The following is a 24,180-nucleotide window of genomic DNA, read 5'->3' as shown; positions in this document are numbered from 1 at the left end:
CCCCCCCCGCCCCAGGGAAAGCCAGGTGGGAGAGGCTGGGGGAAGGGGGACCCCCTCTTGAGGGTGCTCTGGGGCACCCAGGGGCTCTGCTCCCCCAGCCCCGCTGCTGCCCACGGCCCTCGCTGCAGCCACGCCGGTAACTGCCCCACACCAAGGGGGGGCTGTGCCAGGGCAGGGGCACCTTTGATCCCTCCCTGCCCCACAGAGGGAAGAGGGGCAGGGCAGGGCAGGCTGATTCTGCACCTCCCTGCTCTTCCAGCACAGGAAAGCAAACAGGAGCGGGCAGGGGGGAGCAATAAACCCAGGCAAGGCCTGTGTGGGGAAAGCTGGTACCTAAGGAGCCAGGGGGGGGATGCTGCTGGGGGGTCTGAGCCCAGGGGGGCAGCTCCAGCGCCCCCAGGGACTCTGCGCCCCTCACCTCGACGTGGCAAAGCAAAGCTGAGTCACCAAGGCCAAGAGCCATAAACTCACAACTTGTTTAATGCCAGTTAGATTGTTTTACATGGAAAAGTTACAACGCTCTCTATATTTATTTATTTTTTTTCCCCCGCCATATGATGCCTTATATATAACAATGCCACACGGTCGCAGACTTTATCACACAAGCTCTGGGAGGATCTTTTGCTCAACCTGCCCGCACGGTTCAGCACTTACAGATCACACGCCGATGACACCAGCTTAGGTGAGCTTTGCTCTTTTCCCCACGGAAGACGCCGCAGCACACCCCGGGGCAGCCGCCAGCGCCACGCCACTTGCCTCCACGTGCCCAGACACACACACGCACCCACCAGCACCCGCTCTCGCAGGGGAAGAGCTGCGGAGAGCACTCCTGCGAGCTCCGCTCCTGCCCTGGCCGCTACGAGCCGGGTGGGGGAAGGAGTTTGTGCCACACTTTTAACAGCTAAGTCAATCAGAACAGCTCGGTCTCACTGCGCTCGTTAGCCAACGGGCTCAGCCACAGACCAGCCATGGCTTGGAAGTTGCTAGCCCTCCCTGCCAAGCATGAGGAGAGAAGTCACAATGACCCAAACTGCTCCCAAGGCAGCTCCGAAGGGAGAAAAAGTGAGAGATGTGGTTTGTGGAGGTCCCTGGCAAGAGAGGAGCAGGGTGTGGGGACAGAGCAGCGAGGGGCTGTCCCCCCTCCGCAGCACCCTGCTGGGAGCACTGGAGCTCCCGACGCCCCAGGACTCCTCTGGGGAACGCACCTGAGAGGCAAACCCCCCTCTGCCATTCCTGCCGGAGTCCCGGGGCAGTGTGGAGCCCCGGCAGTGCCACACTTACCCCGTGCCACCCCATGCTCCAGCTGCGCTGCCCAGCTCCCTCCTCCTGCTCCAGAATGGGCACAAACCTCCGTGAAACCACCCACGGCTGAGACCGCGCACGTGCCCCCATCCCAACCATCTGTTTCTTCCTGGAGGAGAAAGCAGCGTCTCCCGGGGGTCTGCGCGTCAGGATTTAGGCAGGAGATGATCCACAACAGACAAGCAAATCCACAGCAGCAGCTACCAACGACCTCCGCCCCTGGTGTAAACACCCCCATCCCTGGGCCCTGCTGCCCCACGGGGCGGTATCACACAGGACAGACACCCGTGACAGACCACGACACGCTGCAGGTGGCCTTTCACTTCAAACCTGCTCACCAACTTAACGATCCGACTTAAATCTTAACAACTCCTCAGTGCTTTGTGCTCATCCTTCCACACGATGAAGTTTAACAGTGCCACTGAAGGTAACAACGAGCAACAGGAGAGGGGCTGGGAAGCCATCAGATGGTTTTTAAGCCACAGCCCCACACTCCTGCGGCAAGAACCAAAAGTAAAGTGGTTGTGTTGAAACCCCACTTCATAAGTTACATTGAAATTACGTTTTGGAGGCAAGTGAGGCTGTAAGACGACAATGCGGCTGCCGATTTGGGCTTTGGGGACTCAGCGCTGCCAGCCAGCTAAGGAGCAGCGAGCTCCTGGCACACGAGCTCCTCACGAGTGTCCCCGAGAACCTGCAACACGCAGAGGGAGCGCCAAGAGCCCAACGCAGGCACTGGTGTAACGGCACACGTGGTCAAGGCTGTAGTGAACAGATTGGCACCTCGCTGCCCTTCTCCATACCAGCCTTCCTACACCTCAGAAGCTCACCCTAAGGATACCGGTGGCACCGGGGGGACACACTCCTATTCCTACCACCACCCCTACAGTCTGGTTTCAGGGAAAGGAGGAGGAAGAAACACAAATAATAATTAAAAAAAAAAAAAGCGAGAGAAAAGTATTGCCTATGCACGCTACAGAGAACAGGTCAAGGTCTATATACACAGCCAGGAAAATGCAAAGGAGAAGAGGAAGGAGCACTCACGCCCCAGAGCACTCGAGAGGGCACGAGGCAGGAGCCAGGTGTGCGGCAGGGAGAGCATTGGCACACGTACAAAGTAAGACAGGAACAGGCTGCTGCAAGCGTAACAGCTTCTCTTTAAATTAAAAGCAACACATACACACAAGCGCTTCACATCGCATCCCACGGCACTCGTCACACAGGCTCCAAACACACAAGCAGGCACTCTCTTCCCATACAACTTAAAAAAAAAAAAAAACCAAAAAACAAAAAACCAAAACAAAAACCTCTAACAACAGGTCCCTGGCTTTGACTTGGAGATAAAAAAAAGCAACACTTCTTCCTTGCATTAGAAAAAGAAACCCCCCACTCGCCCAGACATGGTGTTTCCCCCCTTCCAGCCAGAAGAGGCCATGCTCTCTCCAAGAAAACCAGATCCACAGGAGTTGTTTTGTTTCTCCAACACATCTCAACTGCTTTTGTCCTCAGGAAGACTCCAGAGCAACCAGCCTGCCACAAATGGCACTGTGGGAAGCTCCACACGCGTGGTGGTTGTGGTTGGGTTTTTTTTTTTGTTTTTTTGTTAAAGCCATTGTTTTTCCTCTCTGTTAACTAAAAGGATCAGCCCAGAACATGCAATAGCAATTTCAGAACTTTCTGCATGTGCTCCCTCTGAGGTGGAGCCTCTTCAAGTCTCCTCCAAAGTTCAGAGCCCCAAAATATATTCATTTGAAGGCAGCTGTCAAGCATGCCAAAAAAATCAAGCTGTCTTACGGGAATGATTGTATGAAGTACTACAGTACCCATTTGGAGGAAAAAAAAAAAAAAAAAGAGGAAAATAAGCAGTTCTCCAGTTTCTTCACGTAACAGGGATGTCAGGTATAAACAATGCCCTTAGCTAATCAGAGAGGCTAACGCCCAGCCTGGAGCCTGGCCTCCTTGCACCGGCTGTATTGAACAAGTCTGTCTGGCTCCTACCTCCACAGATGTCCATCCGAGGACAGAGGGACCCACTCCCACAGAGGCAAGGACACTCTCACCTCTCCCAAGAGGGGACAACACAGCAGCTGGGATGGCCTTGGTCCGGTCTCAGTGGTCCACGTCGTACAGTTTTCTCCAGTAAACACCACCAGGGTTGGAGGATGCTGGTTTAACGCTTCTCTTGTACCCGTTTCCCTTTATGAAGGATGAATCCGTAAACCTTTGGCAGTTCCCTCCCCTCCCCAACCCCAGCCCAAATACTGCCCAGCGTGGTTCACAAGCACGTATTTAATTAGCATCTCTTGGGTCCATCCTCCAGTCCCACTGGCTCTCCTTCCCCTTCTGGCTGATCGTTTGGGGTTCCATGCACACCCAGGGAGCAGTTTTATCCCGGTCTCTCAGGCTGTAGTCTCCTGGGCCGCAGTAGATGGGGTTTATCGTATCCTGGTGAAGAGGTTGAGAACGGATACAGACTCCTGAGAAGAAAAGACAAAGCAGCGCTAAGTACTCCACAGCTGTGCTGCAGCACCACTCCGTGTGCTTTTGTTTTGTTGTTTTTTTCTTTTTACTAAAACAACTGCTAATCTGGTGAGGTATCTCTAGCTCGGGCACGATTCGAGCTCACCATTCAAAGTCCAATACCATAAATATTCCCATGTTCTTTTTCCAAGTGATAACAAGGAGCATGGCAGGCGGGTGTGCCATTCCCCCAGCTTTGCAGGAAGCTGTACCCCAGAGCTGTCAGAAACCAGGGGGGCACCCAGTAGCAAGCAGTGCCAGCTCCCCGCAGCTCATGCCTTAAGATCTCCCTGCCATTCTCCCCTGCCTCTGCCAGACAGCCAGAAAAGCTCTCACGGCATCTGGCACAACCCTCTTTTGGTGACGGCGAGTTGTCGATGGCAGCATCTACGATCCCATTTCCACCCAAACCACCACGTTAAGCAGTTTCGTAAGGAGCCAGGCGATGAATCATCTCTGAGGACCAGGTCAGTTCACCGCAGCGTGCTACAGGGAAGATGGTGGGCGCAGGGTGAGCTCCCTGAAATGCTGCCCTGGAACAGCCAGGAGAAGGAAGTTGTGTCACACTGCCCGGGGCACACAGAGGCAACCTTTTATTTCATCTGATGACTGCAAATCCCTTAATACTCAATGTTTAACCCTTCACTGCATCCAGCCCTCCATCTGCAGGACATGATGATGCAGCAGAACAGAGCAAACGTGGACTGAATTCACGTCCCAAAGGCTGAGCCTCCTGCAGGACACAGCTGCGGCCATCCACACAGCACATCCTTACCTTTGTCGAGCGAGTTTTACTGAAGACGTTCCAGAAGCGCAAGGTTTCATCTCCAGCTCCTGTAACTATGGCCTCCCCATCAGGGGACATTGCCTAAGGCCAAGAGAGAGGAACCTTTAGCGTCTGTTACATCTTTGAGGTTGCAAACAGATCTTCATTGGAATGCATGAGACACATTTAACTCTCCTTCCTACTTGGCTGGCAGTGAGAAACCAAACAACTACCTCTGCTTTCATGTGCCTTCTTCAGTCTCAGTAGGTGCCAATTCGAGCACTCGCATCTTACTTAAGCGGCCATGGAACACATGGGTGGAATTATCATAAAAAGGATTCCCATGTTAAGAAATCTAAGCCATTTGTAATTGAGGCTATTCCTCCCCAGACCATAAATACGTGTTAAGGTAGTAAGTGTGATATGACTGGCATTTGCCAGCTCTATTAGTCACTTACATTGGAATCTACCTCACAAACATCAGCGTGTTTATAATCTGTTATGAATCTGCTGAAAGCCCTACGTAACAGTAACAAAGCAGGTATGAGATCAACATGGATTAACTGCAGCAAGCATTTTAATGGCAAATTAGGACTGAAAGCATTAAATTCTTCCCCTGTGGCAGTCACCAGCGAAAAGTCTTAAGGGAACAAGAAGAGATGCTTTTGCTTCCTCAGAAGAGTTTTGGCAGGCTTTTCTATTCATTAATAAAGCCTCGAATTTCCATAACAGCAAATCAAAGTATCCCTTGCAGGCAAGAAAACCTGATATAGAGCATTTTTCATTGCTTGCAGCACAGCATTCATATCTCCACCTAGCCCACAGGCAGCTTACGGTGCTACCGGCACTGCGGCTTTGGGTCTCATCTCAGCACATGCGCAGCCAGAGAAGCAGCTACAAAAGTTTTCAGAGACGTGGCCATCACCTACCAGATATAAGACTCTGTACGAGTGCCCTGTGAGCTTTGCTACTTGAGTTAATGAGGGGTATTTCCAGACGAGGATCTGGTTCTGCGAGTATCCATGGGTACTCACCTGAAAGGGTAGAGGTAAATATGCATTATGCCTCCCAACACAAGGGAGCTCAGCAGGAGGACGGCACAGGGAGGAACTTACTAGCTCGTTGGCGTGTTTCGACCACGCCAGGTTGCACACTTGTGACCCAGTGTCGATGCACTGCAAAGGCTGCCCGGTGAGCGTGTTCCAGAAGCGTATACAGCGGTCAGCTGTCCCACCGCCGGAGGCGAGGAGTCCATGTTGGTGTGGAGACCAGGCAATAGCTTTTACTGCTGCAAGATGCTCTGTGTATTGTTGGACAGGACTCAGGCTGGAGTGATTCCAGACAAGGAGCTGGCAGAGAGGAGAGACATGATCAAACTTGCGCTGCAGTCATGCGTCCGCAACACCCACAAACCACGATGTTGCACTGGGACTGATGAGGGCGGTTGGGCAACAAGATGATTTCCCACAGCTCTGCCCAAGCACGTGCATCTCTGCTCTGCACTTGCAGCCCTGAAGCCAGTCCCACCCTGTCACCACACTCAACTGGGCCACAAGGAAGGTAACAGTCCTTAAGTTAAGCCTATGAAGCCAGAGACATAGCATCACTGAACGTGAACTCAAAGCCTTCTTTTGTCTTTACAGCTGTATTATTCCAGAACACATTTAGAAATATGCTCAAGTTCGTTAGAAGTTATTCTGAGCAGGAGGAACTCGGTACAACCATGCTGTCACACAGACATCGGGCAAATTCACTACTTAGCAACCCGCTCCAAAGGGCTCTGAACACTGCTTCTCCACAACAGATGCTTCTTCCATATGGTGCTCAGTGAACTATAAGCCTGCGTTATAGGTATCAGAACTTACAAAGCTCTAAACTCGGTTTCCTTTTGCACATATAAACATTATTGCAACAAACTTGACTATACTGTCTACCTAAACAAAGTCAGGAAATACAGCTCAGCAGTAGCTTTGTTAAACTCAAACCCCTGAGTCAAGCTATAGATTTAATTAGCCAAATACAGAAGCAAAATTAAATTTGCCTTTTTAATTTTATTAGAGAGAGGAGACAGAGTAGAAGCTTATCATGATTTGTGTTTGGACACAGTCCAACACGTGAAACGGATAGCCCCTTTCAGAGAGGCTGAGTATCCTTAAAGAAAGGGGGTCTGACATTTCTTGGTGAAGATCTAGAGACATTGAGCCTCCCGTGACTCCTTGGAAGTACTATACCTTATTATCATTCCCTCCAGAGGCCAGGAGCTGGTGGTCCGTAGACCATTTGAGCCCACAGACCTCCTGCCTGTGGCCCTGGAGCCGCCGCTCAGACTGTAGGGGTGGGGTGCGGATGTCCCTCTGAAGGATCATCCTGTCGCGACTCCCAGAAGACAGCTGGTCCGCGTTCCACGCCAAGGCACCTGTAACGCAGGCAGAGCACAAGAGTATGTTGTGGGAGTCCTGCTGGAGCGGCTGGGCAGAACTCAGCCACCACAGTTGCCAAGGTTTAAAAAAAAAATAAATAAAATAAAATAAATCAGTGCTTACAGACCTCCAGACTATCCACTGTCTGGTCCTAGACTAACATATAAAGAAAGGTACTGAAGGTATCACTAATCACCTTTCACAGTGCAGTTAAGCACAGAAATAGAACTCAGAAGGTGCCTTGACTTCCTAAATCTCACTCCAGCGTTCAGATTCACATCTCCGAGCAAAAAAATACAGTCCCCGCAGAATAAGGGAACTGGAAATCTCAGCGTAAAGCAGCCTGCCTGCAGGGCTGAAACCGGAAGCCAGTGGCAGTGAAAAAAGATGTTGTAACCAAACCTAAAATGCCTCAGACACAGAGGAAACACCTGCTACAATACTCAAACACCACCACACCCAACATCAGAACACCACAATTACTAGATGGCAGCATTTTGAAAGACTGCTCCAGACATAGTAGGGAATAAATATCAATTCTGCTACTTTTTGAGCTCTGATATTTCAAGCAGACCCCTCGCTTCCAAGGAAAAAGTTGAATCACGAAAAAACGAAACATGTGAAACCTCTGCCTCCCACGTCCTTACCGACTCTGGCTGTGTGCCCCTCTAGCATAGAGAGCTTTTTTCCTGCAGCTGCATCCCAGATCTGTACAAAGCCTTTGTGAGTGCCAACGGCTACCAAGTTCCCCTAGACAAACAGAAAACCACGATCAGTAAAGCCAGTAAGTAAAGACAGGCTTAAAACAAAAGCTAGAAGCTGAGGAAAAGACTTGAGATAAACCTCACAAGATGGAAAGCATCCAGAGTTCTTCCATCTCACATCTTTTCCCCACCAAGAGGGCCAAACAGCCTGGCTGGAATATATTTATTGGAACAAGAGCTGGAGAAGCGATTGGCTCCTTCTCCCTCCCACACCTCTTAGCAAATGCCTCAAGAATCTCAAGACAGAAGAGGTTGCTCTCTCTCACCTTTCATTTCGCAGAGAAAAAACAGCGCAGACAGGAAACAGGGCCAAAGATAGGGCAAATCGAGTTTGGCAAATCAACACATGGCTACTGGACTGGTGCCACATTTTGGCTACTTCGACCGCGGGACTCGCTTTGAGAAACCTGGTCTACTGGGGCCTGATGGGGCCCGCTTGTCAGCGAAGGGGAAGGTGAAGAGCATCTTTGGTCAGAGGCTTGCCAAGCTGGTGAAGAGGGCTTTAAACTAGAGTCGCCAGGGGACGGGAACCTCAATCCGTCCTGCTTCTATCAGTACGATGCCAATACCAGTGACAGATACTCAGAGCCTGGAGAAGGGTTGCAGGTCAACAGGAGGGCAGCACAAAGGCATTCCAGCCACCCCAGCCAGTAAGTCGTCTTCATCGGGGGCCCAACTTCAATGTCTCTATGCAAACACACATAGCATGGGGAACAACAAAAGGAGCTGGAGACGTGCGCACGCCTGCAGGGCTATGATCTTATTGGCATCACAGAGACATGATGGGAAGGGTCCTTTGATTGGAGTGTTGGAATGGAAAGGTACAGGCTCTTCAGGAAGGACAGGCAGGGGAGACGAGGAGGGGGTGTCGCCCTCTACATCAATGACCAGCCAGAGTGTGTGGAGCTCCCCCTGGGGATGGATGAGGAGCCGACTGAGAGCTTTTGGGTCAGGATTAAAAGGAGGGCAGGGACAGGCGACATTACAGTGTGGGTCTGCTACAGGCCACCCGACCAGGAAGACAGAGCAGATGAGACCCTCTATAGACAGATAGGAGCGGCATCATGGTCACAAGCCCTGGTCCTCATGGGGGACTTCAACCACCCCGATATCTGTTGGAGGGGCAACCCCTCAGGGCATAAGCAACCCAGGAGGTTCCTGGAATTCGCTGATAATAAATACCCTCTCCAAGTGACAGATGATCTTTAAGGTCCCTTCTAACCCGAACCATTCTATGATTCGCTGATTCTATGATAAGAGCCAACAAGGAGAGGTGCCATGCTGGACCTTGCTCTCACCAAGGAGGGCTGGTGGGGAATATGATGCTCAAGGGCAGCCTTGCCTGCAGTGACCATGAGATGGTGGAGCTTCAAGATCCTTAGGGCAGTGAGGAGGGCGCACAATAAGCTCACCACCCTGGACTTCAGGAGACCAGACTTTGGCCTCTTCAGGGATCTGCTTGGCAGAGTACCACGGGATAAAGCACTGGAGGGGAGAGGGGCCCCAGAAAGCTGGTTAATCCTCAAGGATCACCTCGTCCAAGCTCAGGAGCGATGCATCCTGACAAAGAGGAAGTTGGGCAAAACCACCAGGAGGCCTGCATGGATGAACAAGGAGCTCCCCAGACAAACTCAAATAGGAAAAGGAAGTCTACAGAGGGTGGAAGCAAGGACAGGTAGCCTGAGAGGAATACAGAGCAGACAAGGGATCAGGTGTCCAAGACAATGTCCAAGCAGACAGGGATCAGGTTAGAAAAGCTAAAGCCCAGACAGAGTTAAATCTGGCCAGGGAAGTCAAGGGCAACATGAAAAGCTTCTATAGGTATGTCAGTGACAAAAGGAAGACTAGGGAAAATATGGGCCCTCTCCAGAAGGAAACAGGAGACCTGGTCACCCGCGATATGGGAGAGGCTGAGGTACTCAACAACTTTTTTGCCTCGGTCTTCACCAGCAAGTGCTCCAGCCACACTGCCCAACTCACAGAAGGCAAAGGCAGGGACTGGGAGAATGAGGAACTGCCCACTGCAGGAGACCAGGCTTGAGACCATCTAAGGAACCTGAAGGTGCACAAGTCCAAGGGACCCGATGAGATAAATGCGTGGGTCCTGAAGTAACTGGCGGATGAAGTTGCTAACCCACTGAACTTGTGGCAGTCCAGTGAAGTTCCCGCTGACTGGAAAAGGGGAAACATAACCCCCATTTTTAAAAAGCGAAAAAAGGAAGACCTGAGGAACTACAGGCCAGTCAGTCTCACCTCTGTGCCAGGCAAGATAATGGAGCAGATCTTCCTGGAAACTATGCTAAGGCACATCGAAAATAAGAAGGTGATGGGTGACAGCCAACATGGCTTCACTAAGGGCAAATTGTGCCTGACAAATCTGGTGGCCTTCTACAATGGGATTACAGCACTGGTAGGTAAGGCAAGAGCAACTGACATCATCTGCCTGCACTTGTGCAAAGCATTTGACACTATCCCACATGACACCCTTGCCTCTAAATTGGAAAGACATGGATTTGACGGATGGACCACTCAGTGGATAAGGAAACGCCTGGATGGTTGCACTCAGAGTTGCGATCAATGGCTTGATGTCCAAGTGGTGACCAGTGATGAGCTGTGTACCTCAGGGGTCAGTACTGGGATTGGTGCTGTTTAACATCCTTGTTGGCATCATGGGCAGTGGGACTGAGTGCACCCTCAGCGAGTTTGCTGACGACACCAAGCTGTGTGGTGCGGTCAACATGCTGGAGGGAAGGGATGCCAGCCAGAGGGACCTGGACAGGCTGCAGAGGTGGGGCCTGTGCAAACTTCATGAAGTTCAAGAAGGCCAAGCGCAAGTTCCTGCACCTGGGTCACGGCAACCCCCAGCACAAACCCGGGCTGGGGGATGAAGGGATGGAGAGCAGCCCTGAGGAGAAGGACTTGGGGGTGTCAGTGGGGGAGAAGCTCCACAGGCCCCGGCACCGTGTGCTGGCAGCCCAGAAACCCCCCGCAGCCTGGGCTGCATCCCCAGCAGCGTGGGCAGCAGGGCGAGGGGGGGATTCTGCCCCTCTGCTCCGCTCGGGGGAGACCCCCCTGCAGTGCTGCCTCCAGCACTGGGGCACTGACAGCAGAAGGACACGGAGCTGTTGGAGCGGGGCCAGAGGAGGCCCCGGAGATGCTGGGAGGGCTGGAGCCCCTCTGCTGGGAGGACAGGCTGAGAGAGCTGGGGGGGTTCAGTCTGGAGAAGACGAGGCTCCGGGGAGACCTTCCAGCCTCTTCCAGTCCCTAAAGGGGCTCCAGGAAAGCTGGGGAAGGACTCTGGAGCAGGGAGGGGAGCAAAGCAATAGGATGAGGGGGAAGGGTTTGAAACTGGAAGAGGGGAGATTGAGATGAGATGTGAGGCAGAAATTGTTTGCTGTGAGGGGGGTGAGCCCCTGGCCCGGGTTGCCCAGAGAAGCTGTGGCTGCCCCATCCCTGGAGGGGTTCAAGGCCAGGTTGGACGGGGCTTGGAGCAACCTGGGCTGGTGGGAGGTGTCCCTGCCCAGGGCAGGGGGGGGTCGAACTGGGTGATCTTTACGATTCCTTCCAACCTAAACCGGTCTGTGATTCTATGAAAACACATTTGAGTTGTGATACATATAGGGAGTTTGGGGACACACAGGAAAATAACTCAAGAAGTTAAAACCTGTGAGGAAGAGCTACAGAGCTACAACGATAGTGTCTAAATGACAAGTGTTTCAGCTGTCACTGTTGACAATGTTATACTGACCCGTTCTGACCAGCCCACAGATGTTACAGAATCTCCTTCCACAGAGAGATCACACAGTCGGGTTACCTTAAAAGTAGGACAGAATGGAATAAGAAACACTTGTTATTGTCATATTACACTATTAGCTGTCTCACAGACTACTACCTAGCTGGGGACAGAGCATTACAAGTGCTTAGTCCTTCACACAGCACGTTCCACAGCTCTGAGAAACGCTACGGCTGGAAAAAACCTACAGCAACAGGCACTTCACTCTCCAGACATCGAGGATCCTTTACCTGGCTAGTACAAGCGCTCCATAGGTAAACACAAGTCCCAAGGCCAACGCTGAGGACGTTAAGAGAGGACCAGTCCACCAGGTTCAGGTAGAAGTCATCCTGCAGCTCTGGGGCATCCAGCACTTTGAAAGGAATCTTTGAGATTTTCCGAGTTGGTTTTCGAGGTGATCTTAGCAGCTTCTGACTGTTTACAAAAACAGATATAAAGAGAACTACAGGATCTTACACGTCACAGCAGATGGTAGACGCAGATGTAGCTGCTGTTTAAAGCATACCTGCATTTCTATAGAAATGCACAGACGAAGAGGATGCAAAATTCTTTCCAGCAGGTAAGACTGGAAGGAATTACGTCCCGCTTCTATAATGGAGCCAGGGAGCAAAAAGGTAAACTAACTACTGAAAGTTGGCCAAGATATATTAAGTATAGGCAGCCTGGGCACCTGCAGGAATTCTTAGAACTTGACTATCACTACTTATTATCTCCCCAGATTTCCAAAACCAATTCAGATAGCAATTTTGGGTGCCTTAGAAAGAGGTCCTGGAGAACCTCACTGAATCCTCTGTCCCAACCCTTTCCTTCTCACAGTCTGTGGAGAATCAGTATACCTTTTGTTGCTGACAGGAGACAGGGAATATGGCGACACCTCATTGCCATCATCTGGACTGGAGCGTTTTGTGCTGAGTGAATACTGCATAAAGAAAACACATCTAGTAAGAATTCAGCGTGCCCAAGACCTAGGGGATCATTCGCAACATTCACTAGTGCCTGATGCCTAGCTAGCTCCAACACCCACAGTCAGATTTTCCAGCCTTTTCAGTTCCTCCCTTTTCCAGACGCTTCAGAACCATACAAAAAACCTCATCTCCACTGAAGTCCAAAAGCGTGATTTGTTCATTTACCCCACACTGTCCACAAAAGCTTGGTTCCAACTCAGCTTCCTTGCCAGTATGGAAATTGGAAGTAAGGCACTTGCTGCAGATATTTATGCTCTCTTTACAGGCCACCAAATTTTATTATCAACATCTTATCTTAGTAAAGCCACAACACTAACTCACTTGCACTAGCAGCTTGGCAGAACCATGTGCTTTGTTCCTGTGATGCACACGTGCAACCTCCACTGGTTTTAACGCAAAGTAACTGACTTACAGTGAAGAGAGACTTCTTCTCTGGGGTGGACGGCTGCAGCCTCCTGTCTTCCGTCTGTGGGTCTTGCACCTTCTCAATCCCTGCTCCTAAGAGTTCGTTCTTCAGCAAGGCAGAGTAAGCAAGACCATCTGTGAACCCAAACGAGCGCTTAGGCAGAGAACTCTGAAGCAGCAGACAGCTCTGCAGGGAATGGCAGGATAACCTCTGCCTGACTTATACATTCACAGGGCCTCTTAATAAGCCTAGGGCCCCAGTTTGGAATAAAGATTAGCAGCAAGCTTCCCCTCCTTCCACTCCATCAGAAGGTGCTTCCCTGGCACAATAAATGACGAGCTACAAATAGCCTCTCACTTCCCATACGCTTGTCAGAAGCCTACTGAGGTGACCTGGTATTCACTCTCGTGATGTGGGCTTTTCTTAAAACACCAGCACGAGTTTTCGCATAAGGACAAGAGTGCCAATGTTCCCTTTATTTCCAAACTCACCAACAGTTTGAAATAAAAGTGTGGCACAAGTGGTAGAAAGGTGGGCTCACCTTTGCCATTGTCTGATGTAGCATCCTTTGCTTTTCTGTTTTGACTTGGTGATTTTTCGTTTTCCTGAAAGGGAGAGAGACATGCTGTAACCATACAGAAACCTCACGATATGCAGTAAAATAACAAACAAAGCAGTCTCCTGGACCACAGGGGAAGCCTGTTTGAAGACATGCATTCAAAGGAACTCTTTTGGGGAAGGAAAAGACCATGGTGCAGAAGGCAAGCAGGGCAATTATGCCAGCCAAAACAAAATGCACCATTTCCTTCGTTCCAAGACTGAGCTGTAGAAGAGGGGGACAAAACTCACATTTATTCTGTGGAAGTTGATGCTCCAATTGGCCCCAGCTCTTGAGGGAATGAATCTGTCACCATGCTTACTAGGAGAAGACATCGGAGAATTGGAAGGCGTCAGGGTTCTTCTCATCTCTGCTACCTGAATTAAGGAATAAAAGACACACACAAGAACAAGTGTTGATCACAGTAGGGGTCTGAAAAACATCTGAGGTCTTGTCAAAGTTGAGCATGCCTAAGTAGAAGAGCCAAGCATTCGTTTATCCCTTTAACTAGTGAGCACGTCAGGGTCCAACTGTCATGGGAACTTCTGTCAAAAGAAGCAATTAAACAGCCTCTTTCTCACTGCTCCTTCTCAAGCTGCCATTGTCAAGGTAAACACGTGGAAGAATGGAGCAGGGAAGACTGCTTGCAGGGCAAGCAGCAGATTCCTCAATGTGGTCACATTCTTTTTCATAGAATTATTTCTGTTGGAAAGGGCCCCAGCTGAGAATAGGGCTAGTTTCAAAGTTATGTTGAAGGTCACAGCCTCATCCAGTTGAGTTTTCAGCATCTCCAAGGACACTGACCCCACAAGCTCCCTCTTGCGCTGTCTGGATGCCTTCACTGTGAGTATTTTTTCCTAGCATCTAACTGGAATTCCCCCTGTTGCAGCTTGTGTCCACTGCCTTCAGTCCTTCCACTGTGTACCTCTGAAAAGAGTCTGACTCCATTTTCTCCATAGCCACCCACCAGGTAGATGAAAGCAACAGTTTAATCCCTCCCAAGCCTCATCTTCTGCAGGCTGAACGCAGGTCTCAGCATCTTCCTGCTCCAGCCTCCCAAGCACCTTGGTGGCCTCCACTGACTTGCTCTATGTTGCCAAGCCCTACAGTTGGTTTCTATGTTTGTTAGCACCCAACTTTTTACGTTCCTGAGATTATTTAGTAAGAAGGCATTACTGAGCTACATAAAAATATCTTATTTTTCCAACCTGAACTGAGTTTATATATTCAAAAGCTTTGTTGAAATCAAGTTTTTTGGTTATTCCTAGAACAGCTCAGGAACACACACCTGCTCACAGCCCAACAAAAGACTACGGTTTGCTTCAAAGAGGTCCCATATCTTTGAAGTGAAAACTGTCACAGGCAAGACAGACAACAACTTAACAGTCAGACTAAGGCCATTTAGCACAGCCCATTTGTACTTACGCAAGGAATTGTGTTTTCATTCTGTATGTTGATTTGGCGTAGGAGACGTCTTTCGTAATCCTGGTCCATGGTGGAAAGCAGAGGGGCTGGGGAGTTCAGCAGGCTCAGGAATTTATGTTCATGAAGTCAAATCAGTAATTCGTCTTCTGCAACAGAGAGGGGAAGAAAACCACCAAAATATTACCCCTTCATAAACAAGCAGCCTCTTCAGAATCTCCTAAGCCTGTTCTTTCAACTTGAGACCACTTTTCCTATCCAGAGCATTGGTATCAAACCTGTGTGAAACAGCACAGCACAGGGCTGCTAATGAAAAGCATTTTTCTGTATTACTGCCCTTGGTTGCCGATTCACACAAGCAGGCAACCAGCATTTTGTGCGTGACAGGACCTCAGCAGGCAGCCACCACAACTGGAGTAGAGACTGCAATACTCAAAACCAGCCTGTTGATGTGAACTGCTGCAGCAGAGTTTAGGGAGCCTTCAGTGCTCAGGCATGAAAAAACCAGACACCTACAGCCTATCCCACCACAGCCAGACCCATACCTCAGGCCAGAGGTACGACAGCAGCGCATACCACTACACTGAAGCTAGTTGGGATACTTTTAGCCGTGTTAGAAGCATTCCAGGCTTTTAGTACCACGCATTGTGGGAACACAGGCAGCTCTGGACTAGGTAGCCCCCTGGGTTAACATTCAAGGTCTGATGCCCACGCTCTCCCAAATATTGCTCTCGGCTAGCATAAAGCTAGCTCACTTATGGCTATACGGTCTATAAGCAATGTTAAGCATCTTTCAAGCACATGTTTTAGGATAGGGCTGCCTCATAGCCTAGATGTGGCTGGCTAAATTACAATAGGCATCAATAAAGAAATATTAACTAACACTTCTGCAAGGATATGTAGTCACAGCCCTTCTCCAAGCTCTGAAGCACAGACCAACATCGTTAGTGTCCAGCCTCCCCGACTCCCACACACCTCATGCTTTGTCCACAGCTCACATTGACACAAAAATGCCAACAGCAGAAGAGAGATGCCAAGTTGGTCTTTCAACAATAAACATCTCCAAAGGGAAAGGTGGAATCCAACACACACACCACACAAAAAAATCCCCACAATAGACAGGCACCTGGAAGCTGTTCAGAACTTACAGGGATTTTCATTTGCTGTTATTGTATAAACACTTACAGCATCTGGCCGGAGTCCCAGCTACACAAATGGAGTTGCCTCGAGATACAAACTTGTGACAAAGTCCAAGAGGCAACTGCACACAACCGACTGTGCTGGGAGACAAGCTACACACTGCCACACTGAGGGCCTGCCACGAACTGCCTGCAGCTTCCTCTGCCAGCGGGTAAGGTTTGTTGGGAAAAGGTTTACCTCCAAGAACACAAAACCTACCCAAAGCTTACCATTAAAAATTGGAGACAAGTTACCAAGCTAAGAGGGGTACAGCAGCAATCCAGCGAGATGTGACTAAGTATTACAATATCCTATGAAATTAGCTTGAAAGCAAGATAAAGCACACAAACTCTAGACTACAGGCATCTGTTAGATAGCAGAACTACTTTCCTTTTACCTAAGCCGCTTGTTAGTACTGAAACTTGGACTTCTTACAAATGCTGAAATGCAGAGGCCTTTTCTTCCTTGCCATTAAGCATACCAACACTCGTACAGGAGCAGCCCTGAAACAGATAGTGCCAAGCTGTTTCTGAGTACACCTGCTTACCTCTGCCACCTCCGCCCCCAAGCTTTTTTCTTTTTAAATTTAATACATTTATCCCATATGTTCTTTCAGAGGCAAAACTGGAGAAAGCTACCAAATTTAACAGTAATCAGCTTCCACCAAATGAAGCGAAGACTCAGAGATGGTTGAGTGTTATTGTGAGTGAAAAGTTGTGATGTTATTAATGAAGGAGGTTAAAAAAAAACAAAACACAAAACAAAAAACTTAGTGCATCCCATGCCAAACACTCTCCCTCATTTTTTAGTTGCCTTACCTACCTATGGTCTTCCAAACCTACCTTAGAGGTTAACAGGACCTTTCAAACCAAGCATTTCAACAAAATGCTTCTCCCCCAACGCCCCCCCCCCTTTTTTTTTTTTTTTAAACACCATCAAAAAGAGAGATCAGCTTGCAGAACCCACAGCAGGAGCGTGATCAGCTGGGGAACACCACACATTTGAAGCATCCTCCCAAAATGGCTCAGCACATTATTCGTGAGATCTAGATCCAGTTACACAGCAACGTGACATTTTAAATTCTGGATATGAAACACATTTGCTTTTAGAGCTTTTCATTTGAGATTCCGTCTGTACAAATTTTGACTACAACTTCTAATCAGAAATACAGCATACACAGAGTGAACAACCAAAAAGACTGCATAGGCAGAACATGGCAATAATACCAATAAGCCCCAAATAACCTTTTTCAGGCTTCAGATGCTTCAAAATAAAGCATCAACATAACATTAATTGTATTTGAATTACCAAGATACCTTCTACTCCCTTCGGCCTGGTCTAAATTTGGAGATATATTCAGGTTTTACATTTAAAAGTTCTCCTGCCTTTGGTATCCCTAGAGTCTCTCACTTTCACCAGCACCTCTCGTGTTGAACACTTATCCACCCAACTACCTTCCAGTTTTAAAAAGGGCACAAACAATTTCTGGAATAACAAAGGGTCAGGGATTGTCCAGCTCTCGCTCTGCTCAGGTAGGCCATGTCTTGAATTGACAGAGCCAGAACAGCCTACGTTTGTTACCTCCACTTCAACACTTGCTAAAAATTCCAAATAGGTACGGGCTGCCTCCCAAACGACGGAGAAACAATTTTACAAAATAACTGCATTCATTTCCCTGCCAGCCCTGGCATTCTGCATGCTGGCTTATTAAAAACAAATCCATACCTAGAAAAAACATTTAAGTATTTGAACACATTAAGGTTGGGTCAATAAAAAGAACAAAACGCACTTGTTCAGCACCATAACTTCGCCTAGAAGTATTGTTCTGAAAGTAATTTGAATTGCGATAAAATCCAGCCAATTCAAAGACAGGACACAAGGTGCATAAAGAAAAAGTCAGTCAGAGTACAAATTCTTCCCCAGGAATCAGAAAAATCCACCAAACCCCACCTTTCTTCTCCAAGTGTGAATTCAGTAACAATATATCCAATAAAGTATCCAAACTTTATATAACAAATATAACAAAGCATCCAAAAAGAATACATAGTACACATAGCTCCTTGAGATCTTTTACTTCTTCAACTGAAAGAGAACTTTGGAGTCCCCATACTCCCAGTCCTTATGGCAAAGCCTTTCTCACTTGTTCAGGGGAAATGGAAAACCCACCTGCTTCCCACAGACAAATTTAGAGTCAGCAAGAGCCTACCCCAGACCAGAGCTACTACCTTCTCTTCGGGCTTGTATTTAACCGCACAGGATTTGAAGTAAAAATGTGTCATTATTGATGTGCTGAATATTTACAAGGTCTCAGGAAGAACCCTGTAATTTACCAAGGGGAAATGGACGGAGTAAACAAGTACTTAGTCCTCTTAGTCATGAGCAGCAGGATTTGAAACAAAACCCAGACGTCCTGCTTCCCCAAAGCCAAAGTTTTCATCTTCCAATGATTTATCTAAAACTTATTACTAGGCAACACTTGCAAATCAACAAGTTGAAGATCTCGGCTGGCAACAGAAAAGGTAACCCATCTATCCATGCCAGCTGAAGAGCCCTGCACCTCCTTCGTGCCAGCTTCGGCCCTGGCCCGACCACGCCACGCGCCCATTCAGCTCACCCAGATGACAAAAAAAACACCCCTAACTCAGCCCCAAAGGGCAGACGTTTTCTGCTGGTTTAGTAAGCAGCACCTCCACTTCTTCCTGAAGTACTGTAAGAGTATTTCTAGTTATGGACTCTTCTATTTCCCAGACTTCCAAACAAGCAGAAAGGAAAAAAGAAAAGGTAAACCATAGCATTTTTGCTATATAATAATCAAGCCTGTTACAAATGCATCCAGAATGCTAGAGCCAGCTTCACAGCACTAAAGCAGACATCAACAAGGAGCAAGACACTCTATGCTTGGACAACCTGAAGTAGAGCTCGTGCACTTAACCCAGCGGAGGAGAGTTTACGCATTATGCCAAGCAATCAATCCTTTTAAGTAACTAACCTGCTTTCAAAAGCACTAGTAGTACAAAAAGCTAGAGCCTTGTGTAAGTTTTACCAATATTTATCTTTTTAAAGCTATAAGTACGCAAATTCTTATCCAGCGATTTATTAAGGTATTAGCGTGAAAAGCATTTATAGAATTACCCATTTACAAAAGTAACCCCTAACAACGGAAACAGGTAAAGCGTAATTTCAACACAAAATACAAACTTTCTTGCCTCGCACTTGTGAAAGAAGATTGTTCACAACTAGGTATTGCAGAGACCACGCCAACAGCAATGACAGCATTACTTCAGCGTTAAGGAGACAGACAAGATCTCCGCCCTTAAGCCTCACTCTTGAAGGCGGCACAGAGAATCAATACTCCACCAATAAATCAAGATGCTGCATTACTGCAAGAAGCATCACATTGCATCAGTGTATTTCAGAGCATAACACGTAGGCGACTATTCTTTGCTGAAGATCTTGCAAAAATCCATGTTATTTCTGTCTTTCCAAAGCACCCTACAAACAAGCACCTCCTGCCTAGGGAGCTCGCAAACCCCTTTATACACTCGCTACCATCAGCTCCAGAATGTTTAAAAAATGTCAACTTTTAGGTGACCGGCCACAGGCGTAACTGAATTCAAGGTTGATTTGAAAGGCCGAGTGGCTCAAAGACATAGCCAAGACATTGTTTTCACCTCCTGCCTGCACTCAGTCTCCCAGTTTGTAACAGTAGTAACAGGAGCTCGGGATGCTGCAATTCCATACTAAGCTTAGGAGACAAGCGGCATGCACAGCTATCTGTGCCTCCTTTCGCCTCCGGCGTCACAAAATATCACCCCTTCCTCACAGGTAAGGGCCCAACCCGTAATTCAGAAGGGAGGTGACAAATGTCTGATTTTCTGCAACTCACTGCACCTCCACCTGCACTCACAGACAAGGTACAAGACTTCCCACTGCCCTCCAAGTCAGCTTCTGAAGCTAATTTAAGGCTTTGTGTCTACCTTTCCAAACCAATGTACAGTCCTACCAAGATGAGAGAGGAACTCTGGCCAGCAAACCGCAGGGCAACAGTGCTAATTTAGGACACTCAGGTCACAGAGTGCTGCGGGAAGCCCGCGTGAGCCAAGGATGAAGGAGTCATGACAAAGAGCTCCGGACATGGCATGGGCTTTAGCGCACCAGCAGAAACTCAGGGTTGCAACACCTTCAGGCAACAGCAAAATCTCTGTCTTTGGAAGATCCTTTGCTAAAAATAAACATCCCCCTCCACTAATACATCTTCTGAGTACACCATCACAAGCTCAAAAGTTTTTCACCAGATTTTCATACACAAAATAGTTGTTCTTAGATGCAAGCACTCATCTGAGGGGAAAACACCAGGAAGTCTACCAAGAACATTGTCATTGCTGCCTCTTTTACGTGGATGATGCTCAGATATTACCAACATTTTCAACACAGATGTTCTTCCTAAATCCACCTTTTTTCCACAACTGGAAGAAGAAGAAGGGGAGACAACACAGTCAAGTCTGACACACTGTACTCAAAAGACAAGGACATTTTCAACTCAGGACTCAAATAATACAAGTGTGATGGTTGATTACAGAGATGAGGTGTCAGAGTCAGCAGCCCCCTTCACTGTCATACCCACGCAGCAGCCAGGCTCTGAGCTGAGTGGTTTCCAAGTTCACTTCAGCCTGCTTTTAATAAGTTAGGATAATTGTAGGTTTGTTACTTTGCCTTCATAGATGACGTTTTCATTCAACACACATCTCACTGCGGTGTACAGTAGTCTGTTAGGAACGCAGGGTTTATCTAAGCAGACATGACAATCATGTACTCAGCAGGGGATTGCTCAGAAAATCACCACCATTAAAACCATTTTTATTGCCTCCAGGTAGTGATTATTTTATCTTTTCACCATGCTGCTCCACAAATAAGAGGGCCACGCCTGCTCCCAGGGAATGTGAAATAAAGTACAAAGTCTCCAGCAGTGCAGGAGGCCATACCTGGGAAATACACAGAGCGTGAAAACGTAACGCATGCTCAATGAGGGGTGACCTCTATGTCATCTCTTGCCTGTGGGTCAAAAGGCATTCTCTGCATCTACTTAACAGAAAATCTCATAAGAGGTTCATCTATTATGAAAGCAAAACACATAAGAAGCAGCAGAAAAAAAACACTCTGGTTTTAGAGATGCAACAATTAGCAGAAGGTACCCGGGTTAAACAGTGTTTGAGCACCTCTTCCTTTCTGGCAGTTACAAAGGCTCGATTAAAGCTCTGAAGGCTGAGTTAAAGATCAGGTTCAGCTCTGGCAGACCACGCTTGAGAAACACCGAGTGCTGAACAAGTTCTGCTACTCCCATTTGCTCTGCTGTTCCTGCACATGCAATGAAACAGGTTCCTGAGCCTTTGTGCTCTGGCAGAGCAAAACACTACCCTTTTCTGCAGGTGCTGGAAGATCATACATACACCGGGGAAGGAGCTGGCTACAATTCCCTCAAGTTACTACTTGACAAAAAGGGGATCCGCATTAATCTTGCCACGTTCAGCTTTGAGATTTCCCCTCAGTCCGTGATGTAACCTGTGCCAATCCGATATGGCTGGATGCTGCTACCCTTCCCGACTCACAAGCCATAGGGAGCACCCATAAACCACACAGCTTGCTTAGTTCTACCTCACCACCGAGCCCCATCTCAGGCATGAGAACTGAGCTACTGGAGCCCCTGGTCAAGGAAGCAGAGGGCAAGTTGCAGCAACAGCACTTCTGTTTCCATTGTCACCTGATGGCAGTTTTCCCCACATAAACACACATTTCAGACAAGTCACCAGACAGACAGGCGAAATGGAGGTTCTGTTTTCAGCTGTTCGTCAACCAGCATATGATGGCACTCATTTTGGTGATTATATTTACTCATTTCTTTATTCTGCAGACCGCGAACCATTTAAGAAGGAAGTGGGGATGAATGGATGAAGCACTTGGACCTTAGGGACATGGGGCCTTTGTAAGGGTGGAGTTTTTCCACGTTAAGCATTCTAAACTCAAAGACAACTTAATTAGGAGTAGAGGGAAGCACAAGAGAAAGGCTAGTGTATGCATTTTGTACCATTTTACAGAACCTTCAGGGCTTTTGTTTGTTTAGTAGTTTATATGCTCTGTCTAGGCATGGTAATTTTTATACACCTACTAACTTTAATAACATTCAGTTTCCCTTCAAAAAAAGTACAAAAATTCACAGAGTATGGTTGTCTGATTATGTTACATCACAAAACAGAGTACAATCAGCTAAGAGCACCAGCTGTAAATAAAAGGTCTGCTTTATCGGAAGCTTTATCAGAAGTCATTGCACTAAAAGCTAAGATTAAAAATTCACCAGCATCTTTGTCCACAGAGCTTTGGTGAAAAGGCCAGGCGATTCATAAGTCTGCTTCGTCACAGAATCACAAAAGAGTCTGGGCTGGAAGGGACCTTAAAGGCCACCCAGTGGCACCCCCTGCCCTGGGCAGGGACACCTCCCACCAGCCCAGGTTGCTCCAAGCCCCGTCCAACCTGGCCTTGAACCCCTCCAGGGATGGGGCAGCCACAGCTTCTCTGGGCAAGCTGGGCCAGGGGCTCACCACCCTCACAGCAAACAATTTCTTCCTAATATATAATCTCAATCACAACATTTAAGCTACTGAAGGTGCAATAGTGCCCCTTGACAAGCCACAAAAGAAAGTCACAGAATTCAGAAAACGGAGCAGCTTCAGTCAACAGCCCCAGAAAATTCTGCTCCTGTATTAACAATAATAATAAAATTTAAAGAGTCAGTCTTTAATAAGAGATGTTGTTGCCAGCAGGGGAATTGCTTTGTGAACAACCCACAGCACAAAATACCAGGCTAGCGTCACTGAACACAGTAACTCAGTAAGAATCAGCACTTCACAAGAAAATGAACACAACGCCTTCAAGAGAGCTACAAATCAAGGAAAAAAAGTCATCCACACAATAAAGCCTGGGGCACCTTCGACAGAGGACTCCAACATGACCTAACAGACTTCACTGTGCTTTAACGACTCCTCTAGCAGAACGCCTGCCCTATCACCACGCGCGGAGGATGCTCAGTTTGGACTTTTAAGACCTCAAGCTCGTAACTTGCTGAACGTGTGTACTACTTCCATTTACAAAACGTCAACAACACATTAAAAAAAAACGTAATGAAAGTCACAGTGGTATTTAGCTCCCTCAGGCCCCCAAAGGCCATCGGATGGACAATGGCACATCACCAAGTTGTGCTGCACGTTAACAAGTGATTTTGGATAAAAGTTTCTGCTGCTGCTTGGTAGTTCTCTTTAGTAGTAGAGGCCATGCCACAAAAATCTCCGCTGTCCTTCACATCATCAGTTTGATCAAGAAACCAAGAACTGGCGAAGCTGAAGTAGCCTCTGGCTCTCATCACACCTTCCCAAAGTGGGCCATGGCGCACTGACCGAATAAGGGCTCTACGGCAAGAGCTCTGCCTAGGCCAGACAGCCCCCGGGGTCCCGAGCCATAGTGGCCATTAACACCCTCATCCGATGCCGGAGCGTCACAGCAGATGGACTCCGAGGGCAGCGGTGGCCGTGCCGCCGAGGGGTGGCCTGACGGCAAGCCCGGCTCAGGGACCCCCAGTGACCCCTCAAGGATGAGGTCCCATCCTCCCACAAAAAAGGCCCTGACGAGGAAGCGCGGCCATTCCGGTCCGGAACCGCTCGCCAACCGCCCGCGGCTCCAGGCGCGGGGCAGGCCCACAGGCCGCCGCCCCTCAGGGCCTGAGCTCGGTCCAGGGCCTGAGCTCAGGCCAGGGGCCCCCCCTACCAGTACCCCCCCCAGCCCAGCTCCGAGCCGAGCCGCCCCGCTGTGACAGCGGCCCCGCCGCCCGCCGGCCCTACCTGCCCGGCCGGCGCGGCCCGGCCCCGCTCCGCCTCCTCCTGTCAGTCTCCGCCGGCCCCAGCGCTCCCCAATATGGCGGCCGCCCCCGCCGCGCTGCCCCCTCGCCCGCCCGGCCACGCCCCTGCCCCGCGCGGGGCACGACGGGAGCGCGCCCCGCC

The 24,180-nt window shown here is 48.8% G+C and overlaps 1 protein-coding gene across 1 annotated transcript; it reads right to left on the bottom strand.

Moving 5' to 3' along the window:
* Positions 1–457: 457 nt before the first annotated feature.
* FZR1 (fizzy and cell division cycle 20 related 1) lies at positions 458–24,133 on the bottom strand. The gene is made up of 14 exons (XM_074565635.1): positions 24,022–24,133; positions 14,960–15,105; positions 13,786–13,911; positions 13,478–13,541; positions 12,943–13,070; positions 12,402–12,484; positions 11,796–11,979; positions 11,521–11,586; positions 7,656–7,758; positions 6,820–7,004; positions 5,704–5,937; positions 5,518–5,622; positions 4,598–4,690; positions 458–3,779 (listed from the first exon to the last, which is right to left on the bottom strand). The coding sequence occupies exons 2-14, from the start codon at positions 15,026–15,028 to the stop codon at positions 3,738–3,740; spliced, it is 1,482 nt and encodes a 493-aa protein (XP_074421736.1). The 5' UTR covers positions 15,029–15,105; positions 24,022–24,133; the 3' UTR covers positions 458–3,737.
* Between the last annotated feature and the right edge of the window lie 47 nt (positions 24,134–24,180).

The sequence above is a fragment of the Larus michahellis genome, chromosome 23 (assembly GCF_964199755.1).
Source record: "Larus michahellis chromosome 23, bLarMic1.1, whole genome shotgun sequence".
NCBI lineage: Eukaryota > Metazoa > Chordata > Aves > Charadriiformes > Laridae > Larus > Larus michahellis.
The sequence above is the reverse complement of the archived record's forward strand: the minus strand, read 5'-3'. Positions and strand labels throughout refer to the sequence as shown.

Bases quoted from the DNA above. Each gene is read 5' to 3' on its own strand.
- FZR1 (XM_074565635.1), bottom strand. From the start codon at position 15,028: ATGGACCAGGATTACGAAAGACGTCTCCTACGCCAAATCAACATACAG. The intron at 13,071-13,477 runs GTGAGCCCACCT...TTGGGTTCACAG, and splicing joins TACATCAGACAATGGCAAAG to ATGGTCTTGCTTACTCTGCC. The intron at 4,691-5,517 runs GTAGGTGATGGC...TCTTGGCCTTAG, and splicing joins CGTACAGAGTCTTATATCTG to GCAATGTCCCCTGATGGGGA.